At 40.5% G+C, this 26282-nt stretch overlaps 1 protein-coding gene across 2 annotated transcripts in view; it reads right to left on the bottom strand.

The window, feature by feature from the left end:
* Positions 1 to 26282, bottom strand: part of Samd12 (sterile alpha motif domain containing 12) — a 386502-nt gene that overhangs the window by 174939 nt on the left and 185281 nt on the right. For both annotated transcript variants that reach the window (XM_057792075.1, XM_057792074.1), the window contains exon 4: positions 6351 to 6491. In XM_057792075.1, coding sequence (XP_057648058.1) covers positions 6351 to 6491 — 141 coding nt within the window. The remainder of the gene's footprint in view (positions 1 to 6350; positions 6492 to 26282) is intronic.

Here is a 26282-nt window from a genome sequence, read left to right on the forward strand (position 1 = left end):
CAGTGGGATAATTTACACATAAAGAAGAATGGGAGCAGTGGTTTTGGGGAAGAAAAGTAGGATTAAAAGGGTGTAATTATAATTTCAAAAATAAAAAGAATTTAAAGAAAAAGAATGAAGTTATATCATTTGCAAGCATATGGGTGCTACTAGAGATAATCAAGTAAATTAAGTCTATTACAGGAGGAAAATATTGCATTATTTCTCTCATTTGTGGGTGCTAGACATTATAGGTATGTAATATCATATATATGTGTACATGTATTGTAAAATAGAAGCAAATTGTGAAAAGGGGATTACATTATATACTTGCATGAAAATGGTCTTATGCAATCCTGTATAAGAAAAAAAGTCCGTTCTAAAAGAGGGCAGTGAAACATGTAAAGAAAGCAGAAAGCTTGCTCTGAACTCAGACAGACCTTAGCTATGCTCTTACCAAGGTTTGTCTAGCTTTGGGCATGGGAGGTTCCCTGTTGTCATCGTCCCTCATATGCATACTGAGACTAGCAAACAGTAGGGGCCGAGGCAGAGAAACATGAAGAGTTGATGCAACAGCTTGTGCATGCTCTGTGTATAGTAAACATTGAAAACTCATTAACTATACCAATCACAACATCCAGTATCTTTGGGGGAGTTTTGCTTTATAGAAACAATATCTACTGTTAAAATGCCAAGAATGTCCATTACATCACCCAATGTGGATAGACATGAAGGATTCTAGGACACTCTGTACCAGTGTTGTGTGCTGTATAAAGCACACCCCTACTCCCATCTCCGATGAGTCAAGCAGAAGTATAGTGTCAGAATGACTTCTGAGCTGTTGCCCAAAACATAACTGTGAGTGTTCTGCCCCGGCTGAGTTTCCAGCAGGTGCAGTTAATCAAACGTGACCACCAGACTGACATCCTGGATGCTCACGGATGGAACACAGAAGAATGAAGGGTTCTTTCAGTAGAAACAATCTCCCTAAAGGTATTACGAGTATAGCAGGAAAGCAAGGGCAAGCATTGTTGATGTTGCCTGTAAATGTCAGAGAGCTATGGGGCCACTGTCAATGGCAGGAGGGGTGGCGTGGACTGAAGACAAGATGCCCCTGGTTTCAGAGGATGAGTGTTTTAAGACTGCTTGTCATGGTTTCTGAACAGTGAGTAAAAACTGACATTTACTAAGCACCCATTTTGTAATTTGAAAAAGTCTTCTGATTTATTTTGTCTTTTTTCAGCACCTAGAAGGAGTAGATTAAGAAAGGTGGGGCAAAATCTTAGTTGTTCCTGTGCAAAGTGTACACTTAAGTGAATATTATTAAGCTGTGTGTCAGATAAAACATTTCAGAAAAGGCATGAAAATGCTGAGGCATGTTGTAAATGTTCACTCGGTTTAATTATGTGACAAAGCCAATGGCTAAGCATATTTAGCTTTGCTAATTCCTGCTGTATTCTTATTGGTCGGTCAGAGTTACTCCTCTCTATTTCAGAAGTTAGGAAATGGGAGCATAGAGAGCTTAACTAATTTCCTGAAGTGACAGCGTTGGATGTTCAGGTCAGAATGTAAAATCCAGGTATATCAAATGTTAAATTTATCCTTTCTCCCTTCTTGTTTATTTTATAAAATGTGTTCTTTAAAATAGTTCAAACACTCGTATTTCAAATGCAAAATGACGTCTGAAGCATGCATCCTCTCTCCAGGACCACCTTCTGACTCCTGGGTGGAACTTACATTAGTTTCATCTACATTATTCAGTATTTTATATAAACAAAGAATGTACACAGAGAGAATATTTCTCTCTTTCTGGCAAATGTACAGTATTCATATGGTTCTGCGTATTGCTTTTATATTTTTTATGGTTTCCCAAGTGTCCTTCTTCATTCCTCATTTACAGGTTCAGAGACCTCTAGTAACTCTGTGTGCCATGATTTCCTTAGCTGTTTCTCTAAAGGAAGCTACCTATGTTCTTCCAAAAATCTAGATATTTGTAAAGGGACTCCAAAAACAAAATACAAATACACACACACACACACACACACACACACACACACAAATCCAGTCGTTTGCAAGATAAAATCCTTACCTCACAAAAGGGAGTACTTTGGGAGCAAAGATGGCTCAGAGGATAAGTTCTTGTTGTGCAAGGACTCAAAACCAGATTCTTAGCACCCACACAAAATCCAGGTGGTGTGTGTGTGTGTGCGTGGTATGTGAAGACAGATAGATCTTCATAGCATACTGACCAGGCAATGTAGAAAAGTGGGTGAGCTCAATGTTCAGTGGTACAAACTAAGTAGCAGGAGAGTGATAGAAAACATCCTACAGGCTGGGCGGTGGTGGCGCACGCCTTTAATCCCAGCACTCGGGAGGCAGAGGCAGGTGGATCTCTGTGAGTTCGAGACCAGCGTGGTCTACAGAGCTAGTTCCAGGACAGGCTCCAAAGCCACAGAGAAACCCTGTCTCGAAAAACCGAAAAAAAAAAAAAAAAAAGAAAAGAAAAAAAAAGAAAACATCCTACATCAACCTCTTGTCTCCATATGTGCATCACACATACACACACACAGACACACACGAATTATATCAAAGATGATAACTACCTTTAAAAATGGTTGGTTTGGGTTAAAAATAACACAAAGTTAAATACCAATGTAAGAAATTAGATATTTTGTCCTTCAAATACACTCATTTATTGAATTTGTGATCCTTAAGGTATGATTTAAAGAGATGGGATCTCTGATAGAGGAGTGAGTTACAAGGGTAGGATTTTCATGAATGGGATAAGTACCTTTGGTGGGGACCTCAGAGAGATTTTATCTTGCTTCTGACATACGAAACACAGTGGGAGAGTTCAGTAAGAATGGCCCATGAAGCTGCTTTCACTAGTCCCTGACTCCTCTAGTACTTTGACTGCAGACTTTCCAGTATTCAGAAGGATGAGAGACTCTATTGTATCTCACTGTGATGACTAATATTATGACCTTGACAGAATCTAGGATCATGCAAGATACAAAGTCCTGGGTATGTCTGTGAGAAAACTCAGAGAGGTTGGAAGACTCATTCTAAATGTGGATGATACCATTGTGTAGGCTGGGGTTCAGGAGTGAATAAGAAGGAGAAAGGGACCCTCGCCCCGCATCCATCTCTCTCTGCTTTCTGAATGTAGAAACAATGTGACCAGCTGCCATATGCTCTCCCTACTCCGTATAACCTACCAGGCGTACCAAGGATTCCTTCAAACTGTGAGCCAAAATAAATCCACCCCTCCTGAAGTTGCTTCCGTCAGGTATTTTTTGACACAGAAATAAGAATAGTAACTACAACACAATATCCTAAGTAGTTTGTGGTATGTCCTGTAGCAGCTTGACTGGATTATGCAAACAGCACCAACAAAAACATGCTTTGCCTCAGAGTAACGACTTTATGTGTCCTTGCACTGTGTCTCTTTTCTAGAAACTGGAAATATAAGCCGCTCTTCTCAAGACACAGGCCCAGAAACTTAAAAAAACTGAAAAAAAAACATTGTGAAATATTGTAATTATTCAGTATATTGTTGCTGTAGCTTAGTATTTGTGGGTTTGCAGAATCAAATATTTAATATTGTATCACCCCTGTAGTGAAATGCCATATGATATGCATATTGAACCAGCCAGCTCCCTTGAGTAGAAGGAACATTGATTCTTATTAGAGCAAACCTAGACCCCCAAATAATTTAAAGTTTCCTCTGGTCTCTTTACATCTGCGGTTATCAATCTTCAACACATCTTGTCAATTTTGTTGCCTTTTCTTTAAAAAAAAAAAAAGGAAGAAATTATCACTTCAACAGCACTGTGAATTTTTTAAAAGGACGCCTGACGAAAAGTGATTTTGAACACTAACATGTGAAGGACAAGCAATAAGAAAGGCAATAAAAATTCAGAGAAAAATACCCATGGGCTAGAGAGCACTAGTTTCTTCCGAAGGAAATGGGATGAAAGAATACAGCTGCGTAGCTTTTCAACAGGGGAAAATGCCAACAGAATGAGAAAGGTTGAAGCTAGGACCTTTCCAGAACCCAGACAGGCATTCAGCTTAGTAGGCTTACGTACTATCTGAGGAAGACTTCTGGGCAATGAATGCTGGAGATGGTTTTGTTACATACAGCCTAGGCAAGTAGGAAGGAGTGGAGGATGGTGTCAAAGGTGTGGTCCATGAGGTAAGTTACTCCCTTGTCATCAATGTAGGAGGAAAACAATGCTCCTAGGAGGTCCAGACACCAAATAGAACCTGGAAAGAAGGATGCTCTAGAAGCTACAAATTAATATGCTCTGATTAAACAACATTATGACTTCACAGTGGATTTGGACAACATAGACAAGGATGATGAACAGAGGTAAAATCATCCACAAGTATATTTTCCAGGGAGAATCATCATGAAAATATGGCATAATCATGCACCCTTTTACTTACATGACATTCATATGTAAAATATATAAAATCTGTGTTTTTTAAAAAATAGAGCCAAGCTATATATCAACTTTTCCATATTCTTTTTCCTCATTTCTCAAATCTTTTTCTTATATTATGAATTCTTTAAAAGGTATTTTTAATGCCTGTATTATGTAGAGTTTTTCCGTTTTAGAAAGAGCAGCCAGACCCAGAGAGACAATTACCACATGTACTCACTCATCAGTGGTTTTTAAACATAAAGCAAAGAAAACCAGCCCACAAATCACAATCCCAGAGAACCCAGACAACAATGAGGACCCTAAGAGAGACATACATAGACATAATCTACATGGGAAGTAGAAAAAGACAAGATCTCCTGAGTAAACTGGAAGCATGGGGACCTTTGGAGAGGGTTGAAGGGGAGGGGAGAGGCAGAGAGGGGAGCAGAGAAAAATGTAAAGCTCAATAAAAATCAATAAAAGAAAGAAAGAGTACCATAATAGTATTTTTCATAAATCGTATTACCTATATCTACTTCTTAGAAGAAACTTAGAGGTGTATTAATATGTCACATTCGGACTAGTCAGCAGACCCATTGCTGTGACTCACTACCAGGAGTCTCTAGGGACGAACTTCGAGCAAGCATATTAAATAGCTGACACCATGTTTGCGTCCCTTTCCGTCTATGTTATCCTTCTGCAGCACGTATCCTCCAAGCTCCGCATCGTTTCCTCTAGGCCCGCGGTTCTCAATCTTCTCAATGCTTTGACCCTTTAATGCAGTTCCTCATGCTGTGGTGACCGCCAACCGGAAAATCATTTCATCGCTACTTCATAACTACAACTCTGCTATCGTTATGGGTCACAATGCAAATACCCAACAAGCAGGGTATCCGCTACACAACCCCCAAAGAGTTAGGTTGAGAACCGCTGCTCTAGGCAAATGGACTGTTACTGGGTTCATCTAAATGCAGTAGCATGAAACTTAGCTGACCCAGATTTCTCCACTATGCATACGATTACTATATTCTCACTATTGAAAACTACTCAATGCTTTCAAAAACGCTTAGTTTATCATCCTTTCATTTAAAATGATGCATGACGGGCAACAAAAGAAGAAAAAGTACAGTCAATGGAAGCTTATAGCTATCAGATAGTATGTAAACGTGTAAGTTACGTATACTGGAGTTTTCTTCAAATTTTAGATTTTCTTGACACTTCAAAGTTGTAGGGATCTTACATGTTCTCAATATAATGACAGTTTTCACGACATTATTTAGTCACACAGCCTTAACAGTTCAAATTTAAATTCTCTAGTTTACATTGTAAATCATTTCTTTGCAAGAGGTTAACAGAGTCTTCAAAATCTCCGAAGTATATGCATGCATTAATTCAGTTACATAAAGGTGCACAGAAAACATTTTTCCTCTACCGGCCAATGAAAAGCAAAGTAAAACAAAATACATCAAAACCTCAGCGCTATCACTGGCCATATCCACCTTAGAATCATTCAAATGCTAAGACCTCCTCAGAATTTTTGTTCAGATGAGGGCAGCCAGGACTGTGCTTTTGAGCCGCGCAGCCTGAACATCACACAACTCTGGAGGGAGCAACGGGCCCCTGATCGATGTGGTTGGTACTCTCTGGAACTGTACAGTAAGTAGTCTATGCAGCTGTACGTGGTAACCTTAAGGTTAACGCCAATAGTTCCATTTGTGCGCCCATTACTTATTTATGCATCTTTCTCTCTAGTGGGCGGTGAAACTGGAAAGTTTTAGAGCGAAGTAGTCTTTAAAGCTAACCTACTTCTTTTTCTTTTAATGAAGGAAAATACTGTAAGGAAACGATAACCAATTTTCCTGGCTCCCCTCTGTCACAGTGATCACAAGTTCTGTCTTCCCATGTCCCCGTGCACCCGCCCACCGGAAAGCAGCAGGTTACCTTGCGTGAGTAGCTGCAGGTTTCTGACTTCTTCCCGCACCTTCAGCTGCAGCACCTGCTGCAGGACGTGCTGGCGCTGGTTCTCCTGGAGGATCCCCATGCGTTCCAGCTTCTTGTCTGTGAGTCTCAGCAGGGCTCGCCCTGCGGGGGTTTAAGAAATGGAGGGAGAGACAAGTGAAAATGGCTTGCATCTCGGCTTTAGCTTGCCACGACCAAAAAATTAAAAGTTTATAACTAAGTGTGGCTGATGTAGAACAGACCCCCATGGTCTATGCTGACAGCATTGATGATGTGCACAGGGAAAATCCGCCTATGAAAAGAGAGCCTTGGCTTTTATGTAATAGTGGCAACCCTCAGTAGACCCAAACAATAAGGTAGGTATAAAATAGCGAACTTTAACTTGCATATTTGGGTCACCGATTACATGTTTCCATGGGAATAATGCTCTTCACTGGGTGATGGGTTCTCAGGCTGGTCAGTCGAACCTTTATTGACACCCCAGCTGCAGAACTAGATGCTCTCACTAGGCTTATGGGAACTTCGACAGCAATTTTTACTTTCATGAAATACACATTTAAGGTCTGGTTTTAATCTGAAGGTATTCACTCTCTGACTCCAGCTGTGGGGAGCTCTGCTCACCCCAACATTTACTGAGGCCAAAGGACCCCAAAGAGGAGGGGCAAGAGGAGACAAGGGAGGGATGGCATTGAGGAGGGCAAAAGGAGGAGAGCTGGTGCTTATGATGCCACATATCTAGGTCCTGGTGGCTCAGCATGCCAACTCCATTCCTGCCCCCAGATATCTACATGTTTTTCTTCTACCTTGATTTTTATGAAGTTCCCAAATTATGCCCTACTGTGCATCTATCTTGAAATAAGCATACTTCATTCCCAGGGCTTACTCTGAGTGAGCGATCTTGTTAAATGCCCACAGCAGTCTTTACTCTTCCCACAGCCTCGGCTGCCACACCTGTGGATCTGTTATCATTTCTATTTTTTTTTTTTTTAGAAGCCACTGCCTGTGATCAATGCCAAGTCTGTAAAGTAAAGTTTTATGTCGAAGCTGGAGACTGTGAGAAGCCCGCACCCATGTCTTGGGTGTGTGCTGTTCTTTTCCTAGACACCACTCTGCCTTCTCTAACATTGGTGTTCAAATCTACATTAGAATTGCTTCTTAACAAACTGCAACTCTGCTTCTTTAGGAAGAAAAGAACTTAAATGTTCTATCGCCTTAGAAAATAAACCAAATAACTAGAAGGTGAAGTTAATGGGCATTTCCATCAAAGGAACAAGAAAGACCATGAATGTAGCTGCTGAATGGGCAGCCTGTGAATAGGTACAGGTGGATGGAGGCGAGCTATTCAATCTGCATCTTCCTTTCCCATTAACCCTTGCACAGAAGACTGGTCAAGTTAAGCTAGGTTATATGCCACATATGGTGGTTAAAAATTATACGGCAAAGCTCACTGATTTATCCCTAGTGTTTTTTGTTTGTTTGCTTTTGAGAAAGGGTCTTACCAAGTAGCTCATGCTTGCATTAAACTTGAAATCCTCCTGCCTTACACTCACAGTACAGGAAATTATGGTAGGGCACTGTGCCTGGCTTTATTCTGCGTGTTGACTTCCAATTTACCTCCTTTGAACTTGGTAGTCTTGATAATCAAAGCAGAGGTAGAGAAAAGTGTCTAGGTATCTCATTTGACCAACAGAATGCTTAGCCTACAGTCATTTATTAGCTAGGAACAATGGCATGGCCCTTTCCACTTTGAAAAAGCCAACTGTATATTGTGACATGCAATGACTCCCTTCAACCCTCTGCCCAGAAGTGAGGCGGGTAGGACTAGGGTAGGAATAAATATTGGATGGAAATATTGATGACATGATCATGGACCATTGTCTGGGAGGAAAGTGTGTGTGTGTGTGTGTGTGTGTGTGTGTGTGTGTGTGTGTGTGAGAGAGAGAGAGAGGGGGGGGGGGTCATGTACAGCTTCTGTAGCATTCTAATGGAAGAAGCTCCACAGGTATAGCTAAGGTTTGGTTCCACCAGATGACCATGGTGACCACGAAAAAGGAACAAGGAGACAAAAGCTGACCCACTCACTTTCCACTGCCTTCTGCAGCAAGGTCAAGTGACAGCACTGGAGGACTTTATAATGTAGTTTGTGGGCTTTCATGGCCAAGGAGGCTTTGTAAAAGTAAGTTGAAGTGTAAGGATGGCAAAATGGAAAAATATATCACCCAGGTACCCCATCAAGTCTCACTACAAAGGTACAGAGAACCACAGAGGGTGAAGTGGTCTGGCAATGCAAACAGAAGTCAGAGAGAAGAGACCAGAAGCTATGGAGTCCCCACAAATTTTAGAGACTGAGAAAGACTCCAAAATTGCTTCTCTCCCACACACTCCAAAAGTCATCCTACTACAATCTTTTGAACCCCATGACACCCATTTTTGAACTTCTGGATTTCACAAATGTAGTATGATAAACATGATTAATTTTAAGCCTCTGTTACAGCAGCAGTTATCCTCATGAATGGAATTGATATCATTTTAAAAGAAGTCAAACAAACTGGTACAATTTTAAGTCTGAAAAAAAATTCCGATATAGAGAGGGGAGGTGGGCACAAAGTCTCACCCCTGGGTGAGAGGATACTGGTAATTGATGGCTTCTGAAAGAAGAGGAATCAGTTTTCTTTAAGAATGTCTTCCAGATCTAGTAAGTCAACTGTACTCCAGGGGATGTTCCCACAGCCAACAGTATTTTGGCAACATAGATTTAATTCAGTTTTTTTCTTTATGGACATGAAGTTGGATGGGTAAGTAGATGCGAGTGAGTCTGAAGGAGCTAGGGGAGAGGAGATGTATATGATCAAAATGCATGTTTATGAATAAAGTACAAAGTATTGAATTCTCAAGGAATGAATAAAACTATTATTTTTAAAAAATAACTCAGAGAGCTCAATTTTTATGTGGGGGGTTATAATGAAAAGTAGAGAACAGATGGTAGTTAAGTAACCTTGAATCCTGGGTCTCTCTGTGGAGGTGACACTGGGACTTGGGAGAAAGGCAAGGGAAAAGAAGTGTCAAGGAAATCAGGGGAATGGAGAATGTCACTATAGCCAAGTGGAAAAGATAGGACACAGATAGGAATTATGGTCTGAGAAGAGGCCAGGACAGAGCTCAAGAAGGCCTAGTAGGCTTGGGGAGGACTGGAGATTGATTGAATGGGAAGTGTGAACAGTTCTGAGCAAAGGTAACCTTGGCATTATGCCAGATCTTCCCTGGATCTTCATTGCTTCTTCTGGGCAGAAAAGATTGGAGATTGGGACATGGAGAAAAGTCAAAGCAGGAAGTGATGGTGCCACAAAGCTGGGTGGAAGGGCAGGGGCGGTAAGATTCCTGGCTCTGTTTTTATGACTTTTACAATTCCTAGAAACAGCATGGAGGGAAGGAGGGCCTCAGTTCCCACTCAGGTTTCCAAGCTTGTCCACAAGGGCTGGTGGTCCCTTTTATGAGCAGGAAACTGAATCACTGCTCTAGGAAAGGATGTGATGGAGCAGGAAACCATGGTCCATTCGTGCTGTTCTATCTCCAAGAAACATCTGGGATCTACAGAAGTAATGAAATAGGTAGAACTAAAAAAGGAAGTGATTAAAATCTCCTTCTTTGTTCTCCTTAATATTCTCAATCTTTCATTCCTTCGGTGCTCTCCTAAAACCCCCCAAACGTCGAGCTAACAGGTAGGAGTTACAGAGAAAAGAGGTTGTTGCAATGACCCAACTTTTGTTAAAAATATTCACGGGACCCCTTGAAGATGTTCACACAGCAGAATTTTGGGTGTGACATTCCAGTAGCAAACCTGAAAGCTTCAAGTATTGCTGCATCTATCAGCTATCCATAAAGATTGTATGTGGTTCTCTAGCGTACAAATTCCATAAACGTAGGCATGATGGTTAACTTCATAAGCCAACTTGACTGGACTGTGAGATAGCCAGATGCTCATTTATTATTCTGAGTGCTTCCAGATGATAGAAATATTTATGTATTCTTAAATTTCCTTTACATGTACTTTATTTAAACTATTCTTCCCCTTCCCTCCAATGACTCCTGTGTACCACTCCCACCCACCCATTCTGTCTCATAATCTTATCTTTTAGAAATTATTATTATTATTATTGCATACATGTATGTATATAAATAAAAACATAAACACAACTTGTGTCCCTCTAGTGTAGCTACATGTGCGTGCTTTAGGACTCACTACTTGGTATTAGGTCATCAGTCAGGGGGCTCGTCGCTGGGGAAGACCGATTCTTCCTCTCTCAGTAATCATTAATCACCTGTATCTCGTCATCTAGGGGCAGGGCCTTGTGAGATTTCACCAATCACAATTGGGATGTCGACTGATGTTCAGGATTTGATTAAGCACCTACAGTGCCCACCAATCAGAACTGGGACGTCAGCTGGCATTCAGGTTTTGTTAAAGCGATGGACCACTGAGAGCCCATGGTGCCTCTTTCTTGTCATATGTAGAAGACACACTTGCAGCAGATGTTCTGGTCCTTTGACTCTGACATTCTCCTCACCCTTTCTCCTGTGATGTTCCCTGAGCAAAACCTACCACAGCCACTTTCATAAACCAGAATTTAGCTGATTCGTAACACTTACACCACAGAGAAGAGTAGTTCATCAAAGAAACTTTATTTCTCAGCAAATGAGGAATATTACAGAAAGCTACAACTGGGCGAAATGCAGAGAAAGCACTGGCCATGAGGTGCTTGGCCCTGATTCTTACATCTACAACACAACCCGTCCACCTAAGGCTCAGAGACAGGTACTTATTAAAATGATAGGATGAGGCAGATTGCTTCTTATAATGTATAACAGCTCTTGCCTCTAGGCCCAAATGAGGACATCGGCTTTTCAAATTTTGAACATGATGTAAGGCATTTGATTGGAAACTGTTAAATAAAACAAACATGCGAATCTGGCCATAGTGGACGGTGGGAGCTGCATTGGTTGGTGATGAGTATATGATCACCTGCTGTCCAAAAGAACAGAGAACCGAGGCTCAGTGAAAGTGGCTTCAGGCAAAGACTTAGGTCTGGACATGTCTCATACTTTCAAGTCTAGTCCCGGGTGTCCTTCAGCTTGATAGACACCATTACCAGTTTCTAAGATGACGTTTACATGCTGAAGGCGTGAATGGAAATGTCGGAGTGGGCTGTAGATGTGGCCTCAGTTTTGCTCCTATTGAGATTTCTCAGTGCCCTTTTCCTGGGAGATGCACTGAATCACAGGGCATCTTTTCTTCTGGAAATGATCCCTCGGCTAGTCTCCAGCAAATGGTCAATATGTATTGAGTTATTTCAAATTGAGTTAGTTCAAACCCACTCGCAGAAAAGGCCTAGGTTATGCACTAACCAGCTCTTCCTCTGAGGCTAACTTCAGCCCCATTCAGAGTGAGTAGCAACCAGTGTGGTGATCATACACCCAGCATTCTTTAGCTCAACCCATTGTGCCATCACTCCAAAATGGTAATATTTACTCCTAAGAAACAGGCCACAGCAGAAAATAATTAAAGCATGGGGTTATGAACTAATAGATATGGATTCATATTCAGTAAGGCATGATCTGAGTTTTAGCTTCCTCAGTTTTAGACTGCGGATTAAAACTATACTATATCATAGACTGTAACGATAGAATGGAATAAAACATATGCACATTCTCTGTAACCTGGAACTGGAGGATGATGCAAATTTGGTGTCATGGATATTCTGCTGGCTGCCACCTCTTCACACTCACAGGACTCCTGTTCTTTCTCCTGTGACAGCGATAACAACGGCAAACATTTACTATGTGTTAAACATCGTCCTAAGAGCTTTACATAGATTATCTCATTTTTAATGATTCTGTGAAAGTACCGTGTTTATCCATGGCTGATTAAGAGCCATAAAACACCTGAAAGCTCTATGTCTTATTAAGAAGCTGCAGATTTGGGAACGGCCATGCTGCTTGGCATCCTCTAACTGACTGCTGGGGAATTCTTCATATGACCCTCATATCCTCCTTGCGGTGGATGGAATTACAATGCCCCTCCCTCCTAGACCTCCCCCCACAACCAGGCTCTGGATTTGATAACTTGGTTCTCAGTAGGCAGCACCATTTAGGAAGGTTTGCCAGAAGAAATGCATCATCGGAAGTGGGCTTTGAGGTTTCTCATCCAAGCACCATTTCCAGTTTGCTATCACTACTTCTTGCCTGGGGAGAGAGATGCGAACTCTCAGGAGTTCCTACCACTATGCCACTCTTCCCTGACATGCTGAAGATGGACTCTTTCCTCTGGAATGATAAGCCCCAAATGAACTATTTTTTCTCTAAGTTGCTTTGGCCATAGTGTTTTAACACAAAAATAGAAAGGTAACGAATACACGCACCAAGCCTGTTTCTGCTAGTTCTTGCACAGGGATTGGGGTGGGTGAATTGGAGGGTCTGTGAACGGTCACCATCCCTAAGGGTTGAAGGAAAAAGGGGACAGTGACAGAGGATGGGGGGGTGGAGGCTTTGACAGCTGCTACTGAACAGATTCATCTAGTCATTTATCACAGACTATACGCATATCATAGATTGAACTTGTTCTTCTACAAAGAACTAGAAAGACAGTGAAAAAGATAAATTTCACTTCAGTTACAATCACTATATTTTGTTTGTTTGTTTTTTGTGAGCCCATGCACATGGTACCTTATGGTATTTCAATGGACTTTGAGCAAAGAACAGAAGTCATTGAGGTGATTAAGAGGAAGAATTCAAGGCCTAGGAAACAGACTCTGAGGAACAGAAAGGTATATTCAGGAGCTCTAAGAATCTCTCCACTGCTGGGTATACGGAGTACAGAAGGAGGGAAGGAAAGAAGGAAGGGGGGAGGAAAGGAGGGGGAGGAGAAAGGCAGGCAAGTAGGCACCTGTGGATCCTCTGTGCTTCTCAGGTAACTCTTGGTCTCAGTTTCCCCCTTTTCCCCTCCAACAATAAAAGAGAACACATGGGGTGGAGGGAATGGGGTTTGTGTAGTCACAAGCCCCAATCAAGACCATCCTCACCTCCATTGCCTTTGTCTCTATGGCTTTCCTATCCATCCCTGTAAGAGAACTTCTATTTCACATTTTGGGAGCTGCTCTTTCTCCTTTGGGGAAACTTTTACAATTAAAAAAAGAATTCCCCGTAGTATTTTTCAGTTCTCAAGAAAAAAAAATGGCACTTTCTTGCTTACCGTGTTTATTTTTTCTTTCCCGTTTCCTGTCCACACCGTGCAAGCTCCGTGAATACAGGGCTTCACCCAGGTTTTCAAGCACCTAACCAGAGTGTGACTCCATTCTGGCACTAAATAAATATTTGTTAAATTACTGTGGCGTGGATGTGACTAAGAGCAAATATAAGTTCCTTACTGAAACTGTCCTGGTTGTCAAGAGGAACGTTCCCTTTCTTTCTTAAACCATCTCCCAAGGTATAAAACAATTCCAGATTTGCCCTTAGAGGTTGCCTGTGTTGTCCTATGCAGAGAATTGGCCAGGGAATTAAGTCAACAGTGAGCAAAGCTGAGAAAGTCATGATGAGAAATAGGAGACAGAGGAAGCAGGTGGGGGTGGGGCGAAGAGAATGTTATTTGATTTTTCCCAGCACAGCCTTGCCTGAGGTCAGACACCCTGAGTTTCTCAGTTACAAAAGTCAATATGAGATGAGGGGAGGGAGCTGAGTTGGTTGAATGGTGAGTGACGGGTTCTATTTCACGTGTCACTGTCCATTAAGCGGCCACTGATTCCTCGTTCCCTCCTGAAGAAATGACATCACATGTAGGTGCATAAAAACCATAGGGCTCTGGCGTTTTATACGAGTTAGTCATTGGGCAGTGTTGGCCTTTGAATTATGAGTCCTTAAAGTGTATTTGGAATTCACCTTAAATTTGACCATATACTTCAGTCTGCTTCAGGTGCCCACAGGGTCCTGTCCTCCTTATCCAATCACGCCAGAGGTCACAAATCCGAGTGCTTTGATTGCCAGGATAACGCGATTGTGAGGAGGGCAGCTCCAAGGGACCTTTGAAATTAGTTAGGCTGCACAGTTTGATTTTTCTGCTAAAACAGATGACTTCAATGCCTTTTTTTTTTCTCTCTGTAAAAGTACAGATAGAATATGGGCCAACTATTGCTACTGCTTCTGTTTTAAGTTATAGATAACTGAAAATTCATGACTTTTATGAAATATACCAGTTTAATATTTACCTATGTTTTTTGCACTACTAGAGTCAAACAAATAATTGTCTGGGTCATCTTTGGCTCACAAGTGGACACTTTAAATGTCTTGCCTTCCAACACCCTTCCCTCATTATGCCTCTTTTTTTCCAGTGGACAAGAATTCAGATGGCATTTTCTCTTTCAGCTAACTGTAGGAATAGAGTCTGGGCTTTGCCACTGCCTTCTGTGCAGCCCACTCTAAATAGACAGTTCACTGTGTCTGAGAGTAGGTTAAGGGCCTTTAGGATTTTTTATTACCTAACAATACACTGCAAATTTATCTCCCTAATGCCACAGCCCAATAGCCCTGATTTCTTAAAGATGATAACAACCCCCCTAGTAGCATCACAAGCAAGGACTCAAAGGTTAGCTAACTTATTGGCAAAAAGGCAAGACCAATATACCTCATCTCCCTTCTATGAGAACATAGCCCACTGCCCATCCTGGTCCTTCACTTGGAGAGACTCAGGATGACTGGCACCTGATTGCATGCCCTTCTTTGGGCTGAGGAAGAGAAGGGTTAATGGAAATTTGCACTGTGGCTAACTCTAAGTAATTTACTGGGCTGATGGGAACTGCATATTATAATTTTTTAAACAGTCTTAGGTAGAAAGCCTGTTTTAGGCAGTCTACTTTTTTGGCTGACTATATTCAGGTGCTGATGATGTTAATAGGAGAGAATTGGAATAATATTAATTTCCATCTAAAATATAAATTCAGAAAGAAACTACTTATAGTACCTTTCAAACTGAGTAAAAACATGGTCCTATTATTTTTAGCCTCTTGAAAAGTTGAATTTTTTATTTTGCTAATTGCAGTTAGCAAATCATCTCCAAAAATTATTTTTAAAAAATCGCTTAAAACATTTTTTTGACGGGGAGGCTTGTTTTAGTCTCTGAGAGGACTCAGTCATAACTTACCTCAGAGCAGCCAGAGTAGGGTTTTTATTTATTTATTTAGTTAGTTTAAGCAAGGAAGTCTCATACCAACCTAATGGAGGTTATAGCTGAAGATTCATGGTACAATAAACAGCCTTCAAGGTCTTTCTGCTTTTGACGGGCAAACCAAACCTCACGGTACATGTGCTTTTATTTGTCAGTAATCGCCTGCAGTGTGAGAGTCTTTGTTGATCGGGTGCCACCAGGTGAAGGATGCCTTGCAAACCTGGCATGTTTCAAAATTAATTATTAAGAAGTGTGTGAGATGACTACTGACAAGTATTTCCCCTCCTCAACAATCTACTTACAGCCATAGCTACAACAGTCAAACACATAGAGCTTTTGTATATTGAAAAGAACAGGAACAGGGCACGTTAGGGTCAACAAATGAATTAACATGAAATAGCACCCACGGCCAAAGATACATTTAAATCCTGGTTGTAAGGTAACTGTCACTTTATTTTAAAATTGGAGAGATTCATTTTATCTTATACATTTGTTGGTGCAGGTCTGTGTGCGCAGATGTACATGTGTACATGTGTGTGTGGCGGTTATTTAAATGTATGTACATATGTGTCAATGTCAGAGGACAGCCTCAGTCCTTGCCCCGATGACGTTGACCTCTTTTAAAAGTTTTGGAGACAAGCTCCCGCATTGGTCTGGATCTCATCAACTAGGCTAGAATAGACACTCAGAATGCACCATGGATTTGCTCATCTCTGCATTCTCAGTGTTGGGATTATTAGCACAATGTCCAGTTTTTATTATTATTTTAACAAGGGTTCATAATATTGAACTAAATTCCTCATATTTTCAAAGCAAAACTTTATCTTCTAAATTACCTGTGAAGTCCTCCTTACCTTTCTGTATTCTCAAAATTTCATCAGCATTAGGATTAGTAAGTGACTAATGGTCTAATTTCTTGTATCTACAGAAACAGAAAGTGTTCTGGCTTTCACAGTGCTTGCGCAAGGTCAGCAAGTCAGTACTAATGAGCAACTAGAAATCTCTAAGAAAAAGAAAGAGGCCTTGAATTCGGAGGACAGGACTAGATTACCCAGTTATTAGCTGCACAGCCTGGGTTCAGCCGTTGGCTCCAGGCTTCAGGTTCTTGACCTGGAATGATAGTCTTCCTCCTCCCGGCCGCCTGTTGTGCCGTCAAGAAATCACTTCAGTCAAGCAGTCTTGTTGCTCCCTCCAGGAACCTTACCTCAGGAAAGGGGAAACAATCCACCCTAGACTGTGAGGGGAGCTGTGCAAGTCACACCCAAACTATGGCAGACATCTGAATGGTGGGACCCTGACAAATACCTGGAGACCATGCACAAGAAGCAAGGATGAACAGGGAGAAACAAAATCTATTTTTTTTTTTGACATTTTATTTTATTTTTTTTTTATCATGTAAAAATCTCAAAAAGACATCATGATAGGGAGCGTTCTTGGCCCTTGGGTGACTGTCTTGTGTGTCTTAGGACGCTAAAAGGTCCTGTGTAATTTAGGACACTCTCTACAAAATCTCTGGCTTTTCAGCTAACAATGTCTTCTCACCTGTGCCAATTAAAAATGACTACAAATTCTCGGCAAGTATCTGATGGAGGCCAAAGTTGGCCCTTTGTGAAGGGCCACAGATCTAGATATTTGCTGTTAACCAACCGTTTCTGAAAATGCCAACCCAAAAGGCAGATACCCTCAGAATTTAGTCATAAGACTTATGTGAATGGGGAGGCAAACCAACATAGAAAGCTGTGTCAGAAAGTTAATAATTTATTCACACCAATTTCATCCACGGCACTACGCTAGGATAGAGTCTTAATCTCAGTCTTATAGGAGAGGAAAATGCTGCTGCTGGAGATGTACACAGTTAAAAAACAATGTGGGCAAATAGCAGAATAGGGATTCCAAGTTAGCTCTAGTAAAAACTTCCCTATTTTTGATCTTGGACATTTTTGCGTATAACAGAACATTTCAATGGAAATATAGTTTGAAGGGCCTCATGAATGGAAGAGTAATAGAAGTTGACTCAAGTTTAATTATGGCTAGAAGAATGAATTAATTGATTGAATTTCATCTTTACAATGCCAAATCCAAATTTGAAATTAGACCAAAATCTTCGCTTTTTTCCAACTTCCTCTTTTATTCAACTTATTTTGCCTTGATTTCGGTTATTGTTTGTTCGTGATCATTACAGCTTGAGCTTCCTATGAAATGTAACGCTCATCTTACTCGCTTGTACTCACAGAGAATGGAGTGCTATTCAGAACAATGCTTTGCAATTCTTTGAGGTTGGAGGACCGACACACAATAGTTTGTTCTAGAACACTAACTCTAGTGCAGCCGTGATGCCACATTGCTTTCTTTTAGCTTCACTTTAGATGGTGTTTTCCTTTTTGGGTTTAATCCTATTTCTTGCTGTGGTTGCAGAGACCTGATTTTAGAGAGAGGAGCCTGGGCATTGAGCATGATGCCTACACAGGCTGGCTCTATGAACATGCATAATTTACTGAATGCTGCGGAGTCACAATTTCCACTTCTGTAAAGTAGTAGGATTGACTTTAATTGCCTTGGAGTTTTTCTGCTAATGTATAATAAAGTATCATTCTCCTTTATATAATAAATTACATAAAAATATAAATTTCTAAATTTAAAAGTGCCTAGCATAATACTTGATGTCATACGTTTATTTCCAGTTAAGCACTGTATAACAGTAGGCCTTACAAAGGGTTTGCTGTTTCATTTCCTGTTTCATCACTAGGACCATGCCCTTCTTCTCTTCTCACCCCTGGGCTTGCTTTTGGTGAAGTAACTCCAGCGTTCAGCAGTGGATAGGTATTCATTCACGTTTGACTGAGTAAATGGATAACTTTGTGTGAAAAGGAGAAAATACCATCCCCAAAAGGAGATGAAGAAAAGTGAAGGGGATTGTCCAAAGATACATGGTGAACACATGTCAGAGCAGAGACCAGAACCAAGACGCCACTATTAGGAAGGCTACAGCTACTTAATTAGGTCATTATTTGAGAATGAATGTGTCAGCTATTAGGCCAGAGGCTGAGTAAGGGCCCAGAATGCAATCCATGTAGTCTATGCCCATATTTACAGCTCTACAGGGAAAACATTAAAAAATAAAAACACGACTTAGATAAAGATATCATTTTAAAACAGAAAAGAAAGAATATATGGGGCTTTTCATAAGAAAAATATAAGCAGTCCTAAATATAAATACGGTGTAGTGAAAGCAAAATTGAAGGAAGCACCTTTTACCCACCTTCTGACAAGACAGATAGTGGGGGTGTTAAGGTGATAGTTTGGGGGAAAGGAAATACATGCAAATGCTAGTGGAATACAGGCTTCAAATTAAAACATGAAATCCAGTGAGCCTGACACATGGAATTTGATAAGAGCTTGAATTTGAGATGAGGGAGGGGAGCTAGCTGAAGGCAACATCCTTCATGGTCTTGGAGGCAGATGAAGGGCCTTGTTGTTCACTTTACAGTCCATAATTGCACTGCAGAGCCAGCACAGAGTTTTTGATATGAGAATGACATGATGACATTTATACTCAAAATTCTTTCTGGCTTCTCAAGAATAATCTCCATAGAGGACATACATAATGAGAGAAAGCAACGAAAACTAGCCGGGAAATGGGAACTTTTGCTGAGCACATAGATCATGGCTTCCAGGAGAAGCGTTGCTGATAGGAAGATGGGTGTAAAGGATAAATATATGCATGTAGAACCAGAATGACTGATCAAAGACGAAGGACCTGAATCAACTTATAAGGGTTGTCACACGTGGTCTGTTTAGGAGCTCTGGTTAAAGGCCCAAGCCCATCTGTTGCCATGGGAACGACTGAGTGAGCAGGTATGACAGCAAACAGCAGTCATGGTGGTTTGGATGTCTATTATGAATGACCCTTGTCTATGACACGATCAACAGAAAGGCCCAGTGGGCAGGCAGTTATATAGAATGGAGTTCCAAAGAGAAGACAGGTCTTGGGATTTTGTTTGGGCGACATTGTGGGAAAGCTGACATCTGAATCCCTGAGCAAAAAGAACTTAAGTGTGAAATGAAAAGAGGTCCCGTTCCTGACACCCCAAAGAACACCGATAATGGGTGGATATAGGGATCTAGGCCTACTAGGATATTCTTGAAGAGTGATTGGAGATATGGAAAGAAACCTGAATGAATGAGACACTAGGTGATGTTTCCAAAACTGTCCCTTTATCTAATGTTGGGGATCTAGCAAAGAGAGTCACTACAGCATATCTTGAGGCCTGAGGTCCTGGAAAGACAGAAACTCTGCATTTCTGGATTGTATGTTAAAGTCTTCTGTGTCCAGGACACACTGTAACAGCTTTTCTCTCAGGTGATATGTCTTTTGTCTGGCCCAATAGGCAAAGGTAAAAGTGTCACATAGAAGCAGACCCTTAAACTTTTGACACCACCATTGTTAATACAATAAAAACATCACCATAAACAATAATTTATCAAGCAATTATGATACTCTGGCTGTAGCTTCCATCAATTTTTCATTCTTTATTATCTTCATCTTCTGTGATCTTTGCAGTTATCTTCTGAGTTGGTTCAATTATTAGCCTCATCTTTAAAATGAGTGAAATGGGGTCTGACAATTTAAATAATAGGATTATGATCACAGAGACAGCAAGGAATGGTACAACTTCAAGTGATTAGCTTTTCATCTCTCCAGCTTACCTTCTCTACCCTCTCAGCTGTCTAGACTTTCTCAGCACAATCAAAGAGAGGCTTTGAAAAGAGGAGGATCCTCTTGTGTCTTTTCATTTCTCGTTCTCATTAGACTACCATCAACTCTATTTAAATACAATTCCAAAATGTCAAAGATTTACTGGACCAAGGAGCCCAGTGGTATTGGGAGAGATGGGCTGCAGAGAGAAGAGGAACTAAAAGGAAACAAAGAAACTTTGTAAGTGATGGACATAGTCATTAAATTGATGCTGCTGGTGGTATCCTATCAGGGATATTCATAGATGCTATCAACCAATTATATATGTAATAGATGTGTGATTCATTGTGCACCAGTTGTAATTAAATAAAGCTGGAGAAATGGAGGCAATAAATAATTAAGAGTGGAAGACAGGGAAAGGTGAAAGGAACAAACTAGAGAGAAGAAATCAGATAACTGAGACCAAATCAAACCACACTTTGCAATGATAATTGGTTCTACTGATTGCTCATGGACCTCATGCTGTGACACAGACCTTCCTTCTGAAACTTCCCAGCTGTTCCGAAAGTAGTGTCTTCCCACTTGTCAGTCATTCTTGTAAGTTTCTTCTGCTAAAAGGAGTTACCTTGACCAGGCTCAAGCCCCTTTTCCTGAGAATAATCTGCATCTAGTGAAATGGGCAGAAAAGTGTACCAGCCTAGCCCTTCCTGGTACTCTATCCCAGTATGCATGGACGTATTAATAGTTTCATCTTGCTTAGGGAGCATTGCCAAAGGCACTTTTAAAATTCATTTCCATTCTCTGTACACATGGCTTACTGACAGTACAGGCAGTGACCCAGAGGCAGTGGAACCATGTGGGCTGTTTCAAAATGACCACAAGTACCACATAATGTTTATGTCAGTGATTGTGCTGGCAACTCTTTTCCCCCCAAAACAGGATAATTCCAGGTCCAAATCTCTCCAAGGGCATGTTTGAGGCTCTCTTGTGTCTGAATCACACCCCAACTCCTACCTCTACCTCATCTTGCTGATATCAGCTTCCTCCCAGGTGCTGAGTATGAGCATATTCTGTGATGGTTTCTATTGAGCATCAACTTGACAGGATCTAGAACCATTCTGTAGATAAGTTCTGGATATTTCTGTCAGGGATTTTAGGTTGACTGATGTAGGAAAACCTACTGAAGTGCCAGACTGAATGAAAAGGAGAAAGCAAACTGAATAGTGGCTTTCTGACTTTGATTGCCAGATGACAAGCTGCCTCGGGCTGTGCTGCTGTACTTTCAGGGTGGAGTGGACTGTAAATCCTGCAACTGTAAATCAAAATAAACCCTTCCTTAATTTGCTTTTGTCCTGACTTATTTTGTCCCTGGTTACTTTGTCAAAGTAATGCAAAGAGTAAGGAATTCCCCTGATATTAGCATGGAAGCTTGGGTGTTGTGGTGTGAATGAGAATGGGTCCCATAAGCTCATGTATTTGCATGCTTACTCCCCAGTGACTGTACTGTTTAGGGAAGGTTAGGAGGTGTGGCCTTCTTGGAGTGGGTGTGGCCTTGTTGGATGAGGTGTGACCTTGGAGGTGTTATATCACTGAGGGAGGGCTTTGAGGTCTCAAAAACTCACACCATGCCCTCTCCTCCCTCTCTATTTACCTTCTCTCAGTTACTATTCCAGCACCAGGCCTATTTGGTGGTGATGGACTAACCCTCTGAATCTGGAAGCAAGCCCTCAATGAAATGCTTACTTTCATAAGAGAGATTGCCTTTCTTGGTGTCTTTTGGTCATAGGGTCTGTTGACACTAATAGAATAGTAACCAAGACATCTGTTCTATGTCTGCTTCCTAGGGAAGTCACACCCTGACTGGGGTTTATAGGGTAGAGAGGCATCAATTGACTCACTAACACGAATGTTCATATTGTCGGTGGTGACTTCAAGACAGACCAGATGGTTCTGTGGTGCCATTAAACATGTTTCTGGGTCATCTGACTCTACAGTTAGCTGTATGTGGAAGGAATAAAAATGAATTTGAATAGTGGCCTTGTTAATACATAATTAGTCAGACAAAACTGGTAAAAATTTTATGTGAATATCCTCAATTGGTTTTATAAGTGTTCATTTTCCTTCAAACATTTTGAGTGCTTTATAATTGGAGTGAAGTATGTATTTGTGCACTGGGTAAGTCATAAATATATACAGAAACATGTACACATGTACATGTTCATAAGTACTTACATACAATGTATGTGACTGAGAGGTTCTTTTTTTTTTTTTCTTTTCCAGGTCTGAGATAAAAATGCTTGCTATGATTTAGTCCACCAGATTCTCACAAGTGAGCACAATTACTTTCCTCTCATTCTCTAGATGTGAAAGTTAAGGTCACCTAGTGAAGACTGAAGACAAAGACTTACTAGCCAGAGGAGTTAATGTTTTTAAGTCAGCTGTAGGACCACTAAATATCAAATCCTATTCTTTTAACCACTCTACTGAAATGAGCATGCTTTTGAGTAAGAACTTTTTTCTTAGTTTAGAGAGTAACAAAAACAAACAACTTGTTGATTTCTCATTTGAGTAAATCTCAGTTTTTGTATAATGAGTTTCTTTCCATCAGGAGACACTTGGATATAAACAAAAGTCACACGCCTCAAAGTAGCATGGACATGTCACCCTGCCCTGTGTCCCTGGCAGAACTGCACCAGCTCCACAACTGATATGAGCTTGCTTTTACAATGGAAATGCCTTCCTTTGTATGCAGAGCAATGGAGCATAGCAGAACACAAGCCTTCTTCTAAAAAAAAATTAAATAAATAAAATAAAAAAAATAAAATAAAATAAAAAATCTGTAAATCAACACACGCTGCACCCTGGTGTGGCTGTTAGAACACATACCCGCGCAAAGCCAGGAGACAGCCCTGTCAAAGGTAGGGCTTATTCCAATGAATACTGATCAGCTGCTAAAAACAGAACTGAGCTTGAGAAAACATCTTATAGCTGATAAACGTATTGCCAACATAACATCGACCGCTGGAATTCAATGAAAACTATATTGGTTAAATTAAGTCCTCTACATAAAGATGTCAAATGTTACAACTTCTCTATTACAGTGGAGAATCGCTTTGGAATGTGCCTAAACTGAAGAAAGGGGAGACACTGTCTTTGGAATGACTTTACAGAATTGTTATGTCTGAAGTCATAAATCTCTAATGGAACATCAAGTTTTGTTTGTTTTGGGTTGGACTTTATGGTGGCATATCATCCTGACTCAAGGCATCTCAGGCCGTCGCTGTAATTTGTCTCTAACAGAAAGAATGCAAGTGTTTGAAGGGCATGCTCCTAGCACTCTCTCCTATTTAGAGAAAGAATTAGGGTATTGTTGAAAATTAGAATTTCTAACATTTCGTTCAGGTTATTATTAACAGCAAGGCAATGGTCGTCCTGTCTATTTTGTTTTGGATCCTATGTGTTATTTCTGTATTGGATTATTACTGTTCTGGGATTTATCTAAAATATGAAAGCATTTAAAATACGCTAGGGCACACAAGTTAGAGCTATAAGAACTCATCTTTTAAATACGTGATGCCATCAAATCAAAGGTGGTGAACATCCACCTTCTGCGGTCATGGGGACTGATCCCGTGCCTACCCCAAATGCTTCTGCATTTAACCTTGAGATTTCACTGGAAGAACATCTCCTAGCCACTTGGAAATGCACCCCATGATCTTTCAGTCCAATTTGTAAGTAAGTTTTTCCTTGAGCTGGGTTTACATTGCCTTCATTTCTTGTTCGTAAATTATCCTTTTGATATAGAAAACTCCACTTTTTTTGTCTTTTGATGTGAAACAACATATGTTTTCAAGATGAAGTTCTAAACAGTTTATTCCATTTAATTATAAACCCTAGGCAACATATGGAAGTCATGGAAGAGGAAGGATGAGAGACGGAAATAATTCAGCCTTACAGAACCAGTGAAATAGACATAGAAAAGGCTTAGTAGGTCATCGATCAAAGAAAGCGTGTGTGTTTTGACTCCCAGATTTAATATGCCAGAGAAGTTGTGTCACCCGAGGTATCTCCAATCTTCTGATAGAGAAATGAAAAGAGAACATTTAAGGAGTAGAAACCTTAATCAAAGGCAATTCCTCAGAGATCAAAATACCAGAAAGAAATATGTAAGACACAGAAGCAAGCTCTGACAGACCAAGGTGACAGAAACGTAGGTGAACGTTTCCTAGCTCAATGCACCAGTCATGTAGAATAACCACACTGGCAAAATGCCCAGAGATCAAGGCGGAAAAGGACACCATGACAGCCAAACAAGCCAGAAGGGTCAAAGGCCAGGGAGTGTCACCTGTGTGTGTGTAAAACCTGGCCCTTTCATCTATGAAATGTCACTGAACCCTTAGAAATCTCGGGCCCCGTTTTTCTCCTAGTAAAAAGCACTGAGTAGGGACAGATGTTGTGTGTGTCCTGGGGAGAGCATATGCCATAAGAGTCTCTGTACTCATAAAGGACAATCTTAACAGATCAGCGGCTCGTATCTGCCAAGACAATCAGAGAACAGCTATCCAGAAACATTGTCTTCACAGGGTACCTTATGACCTCCGCTAACAAAAAGCTTGGGCAAAGTAAAGTCTTGTTGATAGTTTATTGCTTTTGTTTTTCATGATTTCAATATTGATACTAGTAGTGCTTACCAGCCACTGAAGACAGAGATGATTACAGGATTCCATAATAAGTTGAGAGAAAATGTGTTAGGGAATAATCTCTAAAATGTACCATAATCCCTGTCAAGTGTCCACCTATGATTCCTGCTCTGTGAGCTGGGTACTGAGCTTTCCTGGTGATTGATCACATCTGTCCACAGTTAACACCGAAGCCAGCAGCTGCCTGCTTTCTGCCAGCCTGCCTATTCCGCTAATGCAACCCTGAAAATTCAACAGTATTTGGTAATTTTAGCGAGGTCACTGTTGCAACCGAACTAATGAAAGTTAAAAAAAAAAAAAAAAAAAAAAGATGGAGGATAAGGTGTCCTAATTTGTTGAGCAAATCAGGCTATGCTTCTAAAATTCTACGTGGAAATAGGGGGCAGTGTCTTCAATACTTTTTAAAGTACTATGGATAGTCTCTGCATGTATAAAGTGATTATTTTTTTAAGCTGGAAAATAGGAGTTGAGGAGTAAAATGCTACTTGATTCTCATATTAATGTGGGAACTTGGAAGACTATATTAAGTGGTCTTAGTCCAAGGTTCTACATGTTAAAAAATAATTTAAAGAAAAGGTTATTAATAGCATTTATTTTGACATATATACAAATATAATTATTTGATATATTATGACAGGGGTGAGGATGAAATGAAAGATTTCATATCTGCATACACCTGGAATCAGACACTCAGGAAGGATGTAGGAAGAGCGGCCACCATCAAATTAAAAAACAAGTAAAAATCGCCAAGAAAGTAATTTCTTAAAATCATTTGTGAATATTGAGACAAAAAGAAATAACAGGGTAAACTGTAACGACGGGAACTCCCAAGTCTATCTTGACTTAATACAGTGAAGGACACCAGAAAAATAAATGAACAATTCACGAGTTCTGAGGTGGTAGAAACCACATATGTTCTCAGAGGAGAATTATGAACTTGCTCTTGAGCCATGTGTTTCTTGATGACCAAACTGTTTCCTTATTATTGAATATAGACAATAATTCCTATTTTATGTAAATAAAATAGGGAGATGCTGTTTAATATTTATCATGCACGTTACTCTGATTTTCTTATATCAATGGTTCTACTAATTTGTAGGATTCTTGACCTCAGAAACACAACTCAAATTTTATTTTTTCCATCTGGGAAGGCAATTACAGATTAGACCAACTGATACAGTAGAAAGTTCAGATTTTCTCAGGTAATCCTGATTTCAGGGTATCTCAACTCAGCCTGAAATTACAGATACCAGCAATTTAACCCAGTTTTCTCAGTTGCTACTTGAGATTTTGATACTTAAAAATGT

The sequence above is a fragment of the Chionomys nivalis genome, chromosome 17, assembly GCF_950005125.1.
Source record: "Chionomys nivalis chromosome 17, mChiNiv1.1, whole genome shotgun sequence".
Taxonomy (NCBI): Eukaryota; Metazoa; Chordata; class Mammalia; order Rodentia; family Cricetidae; genus Chionomys; species Chionomys nivalis.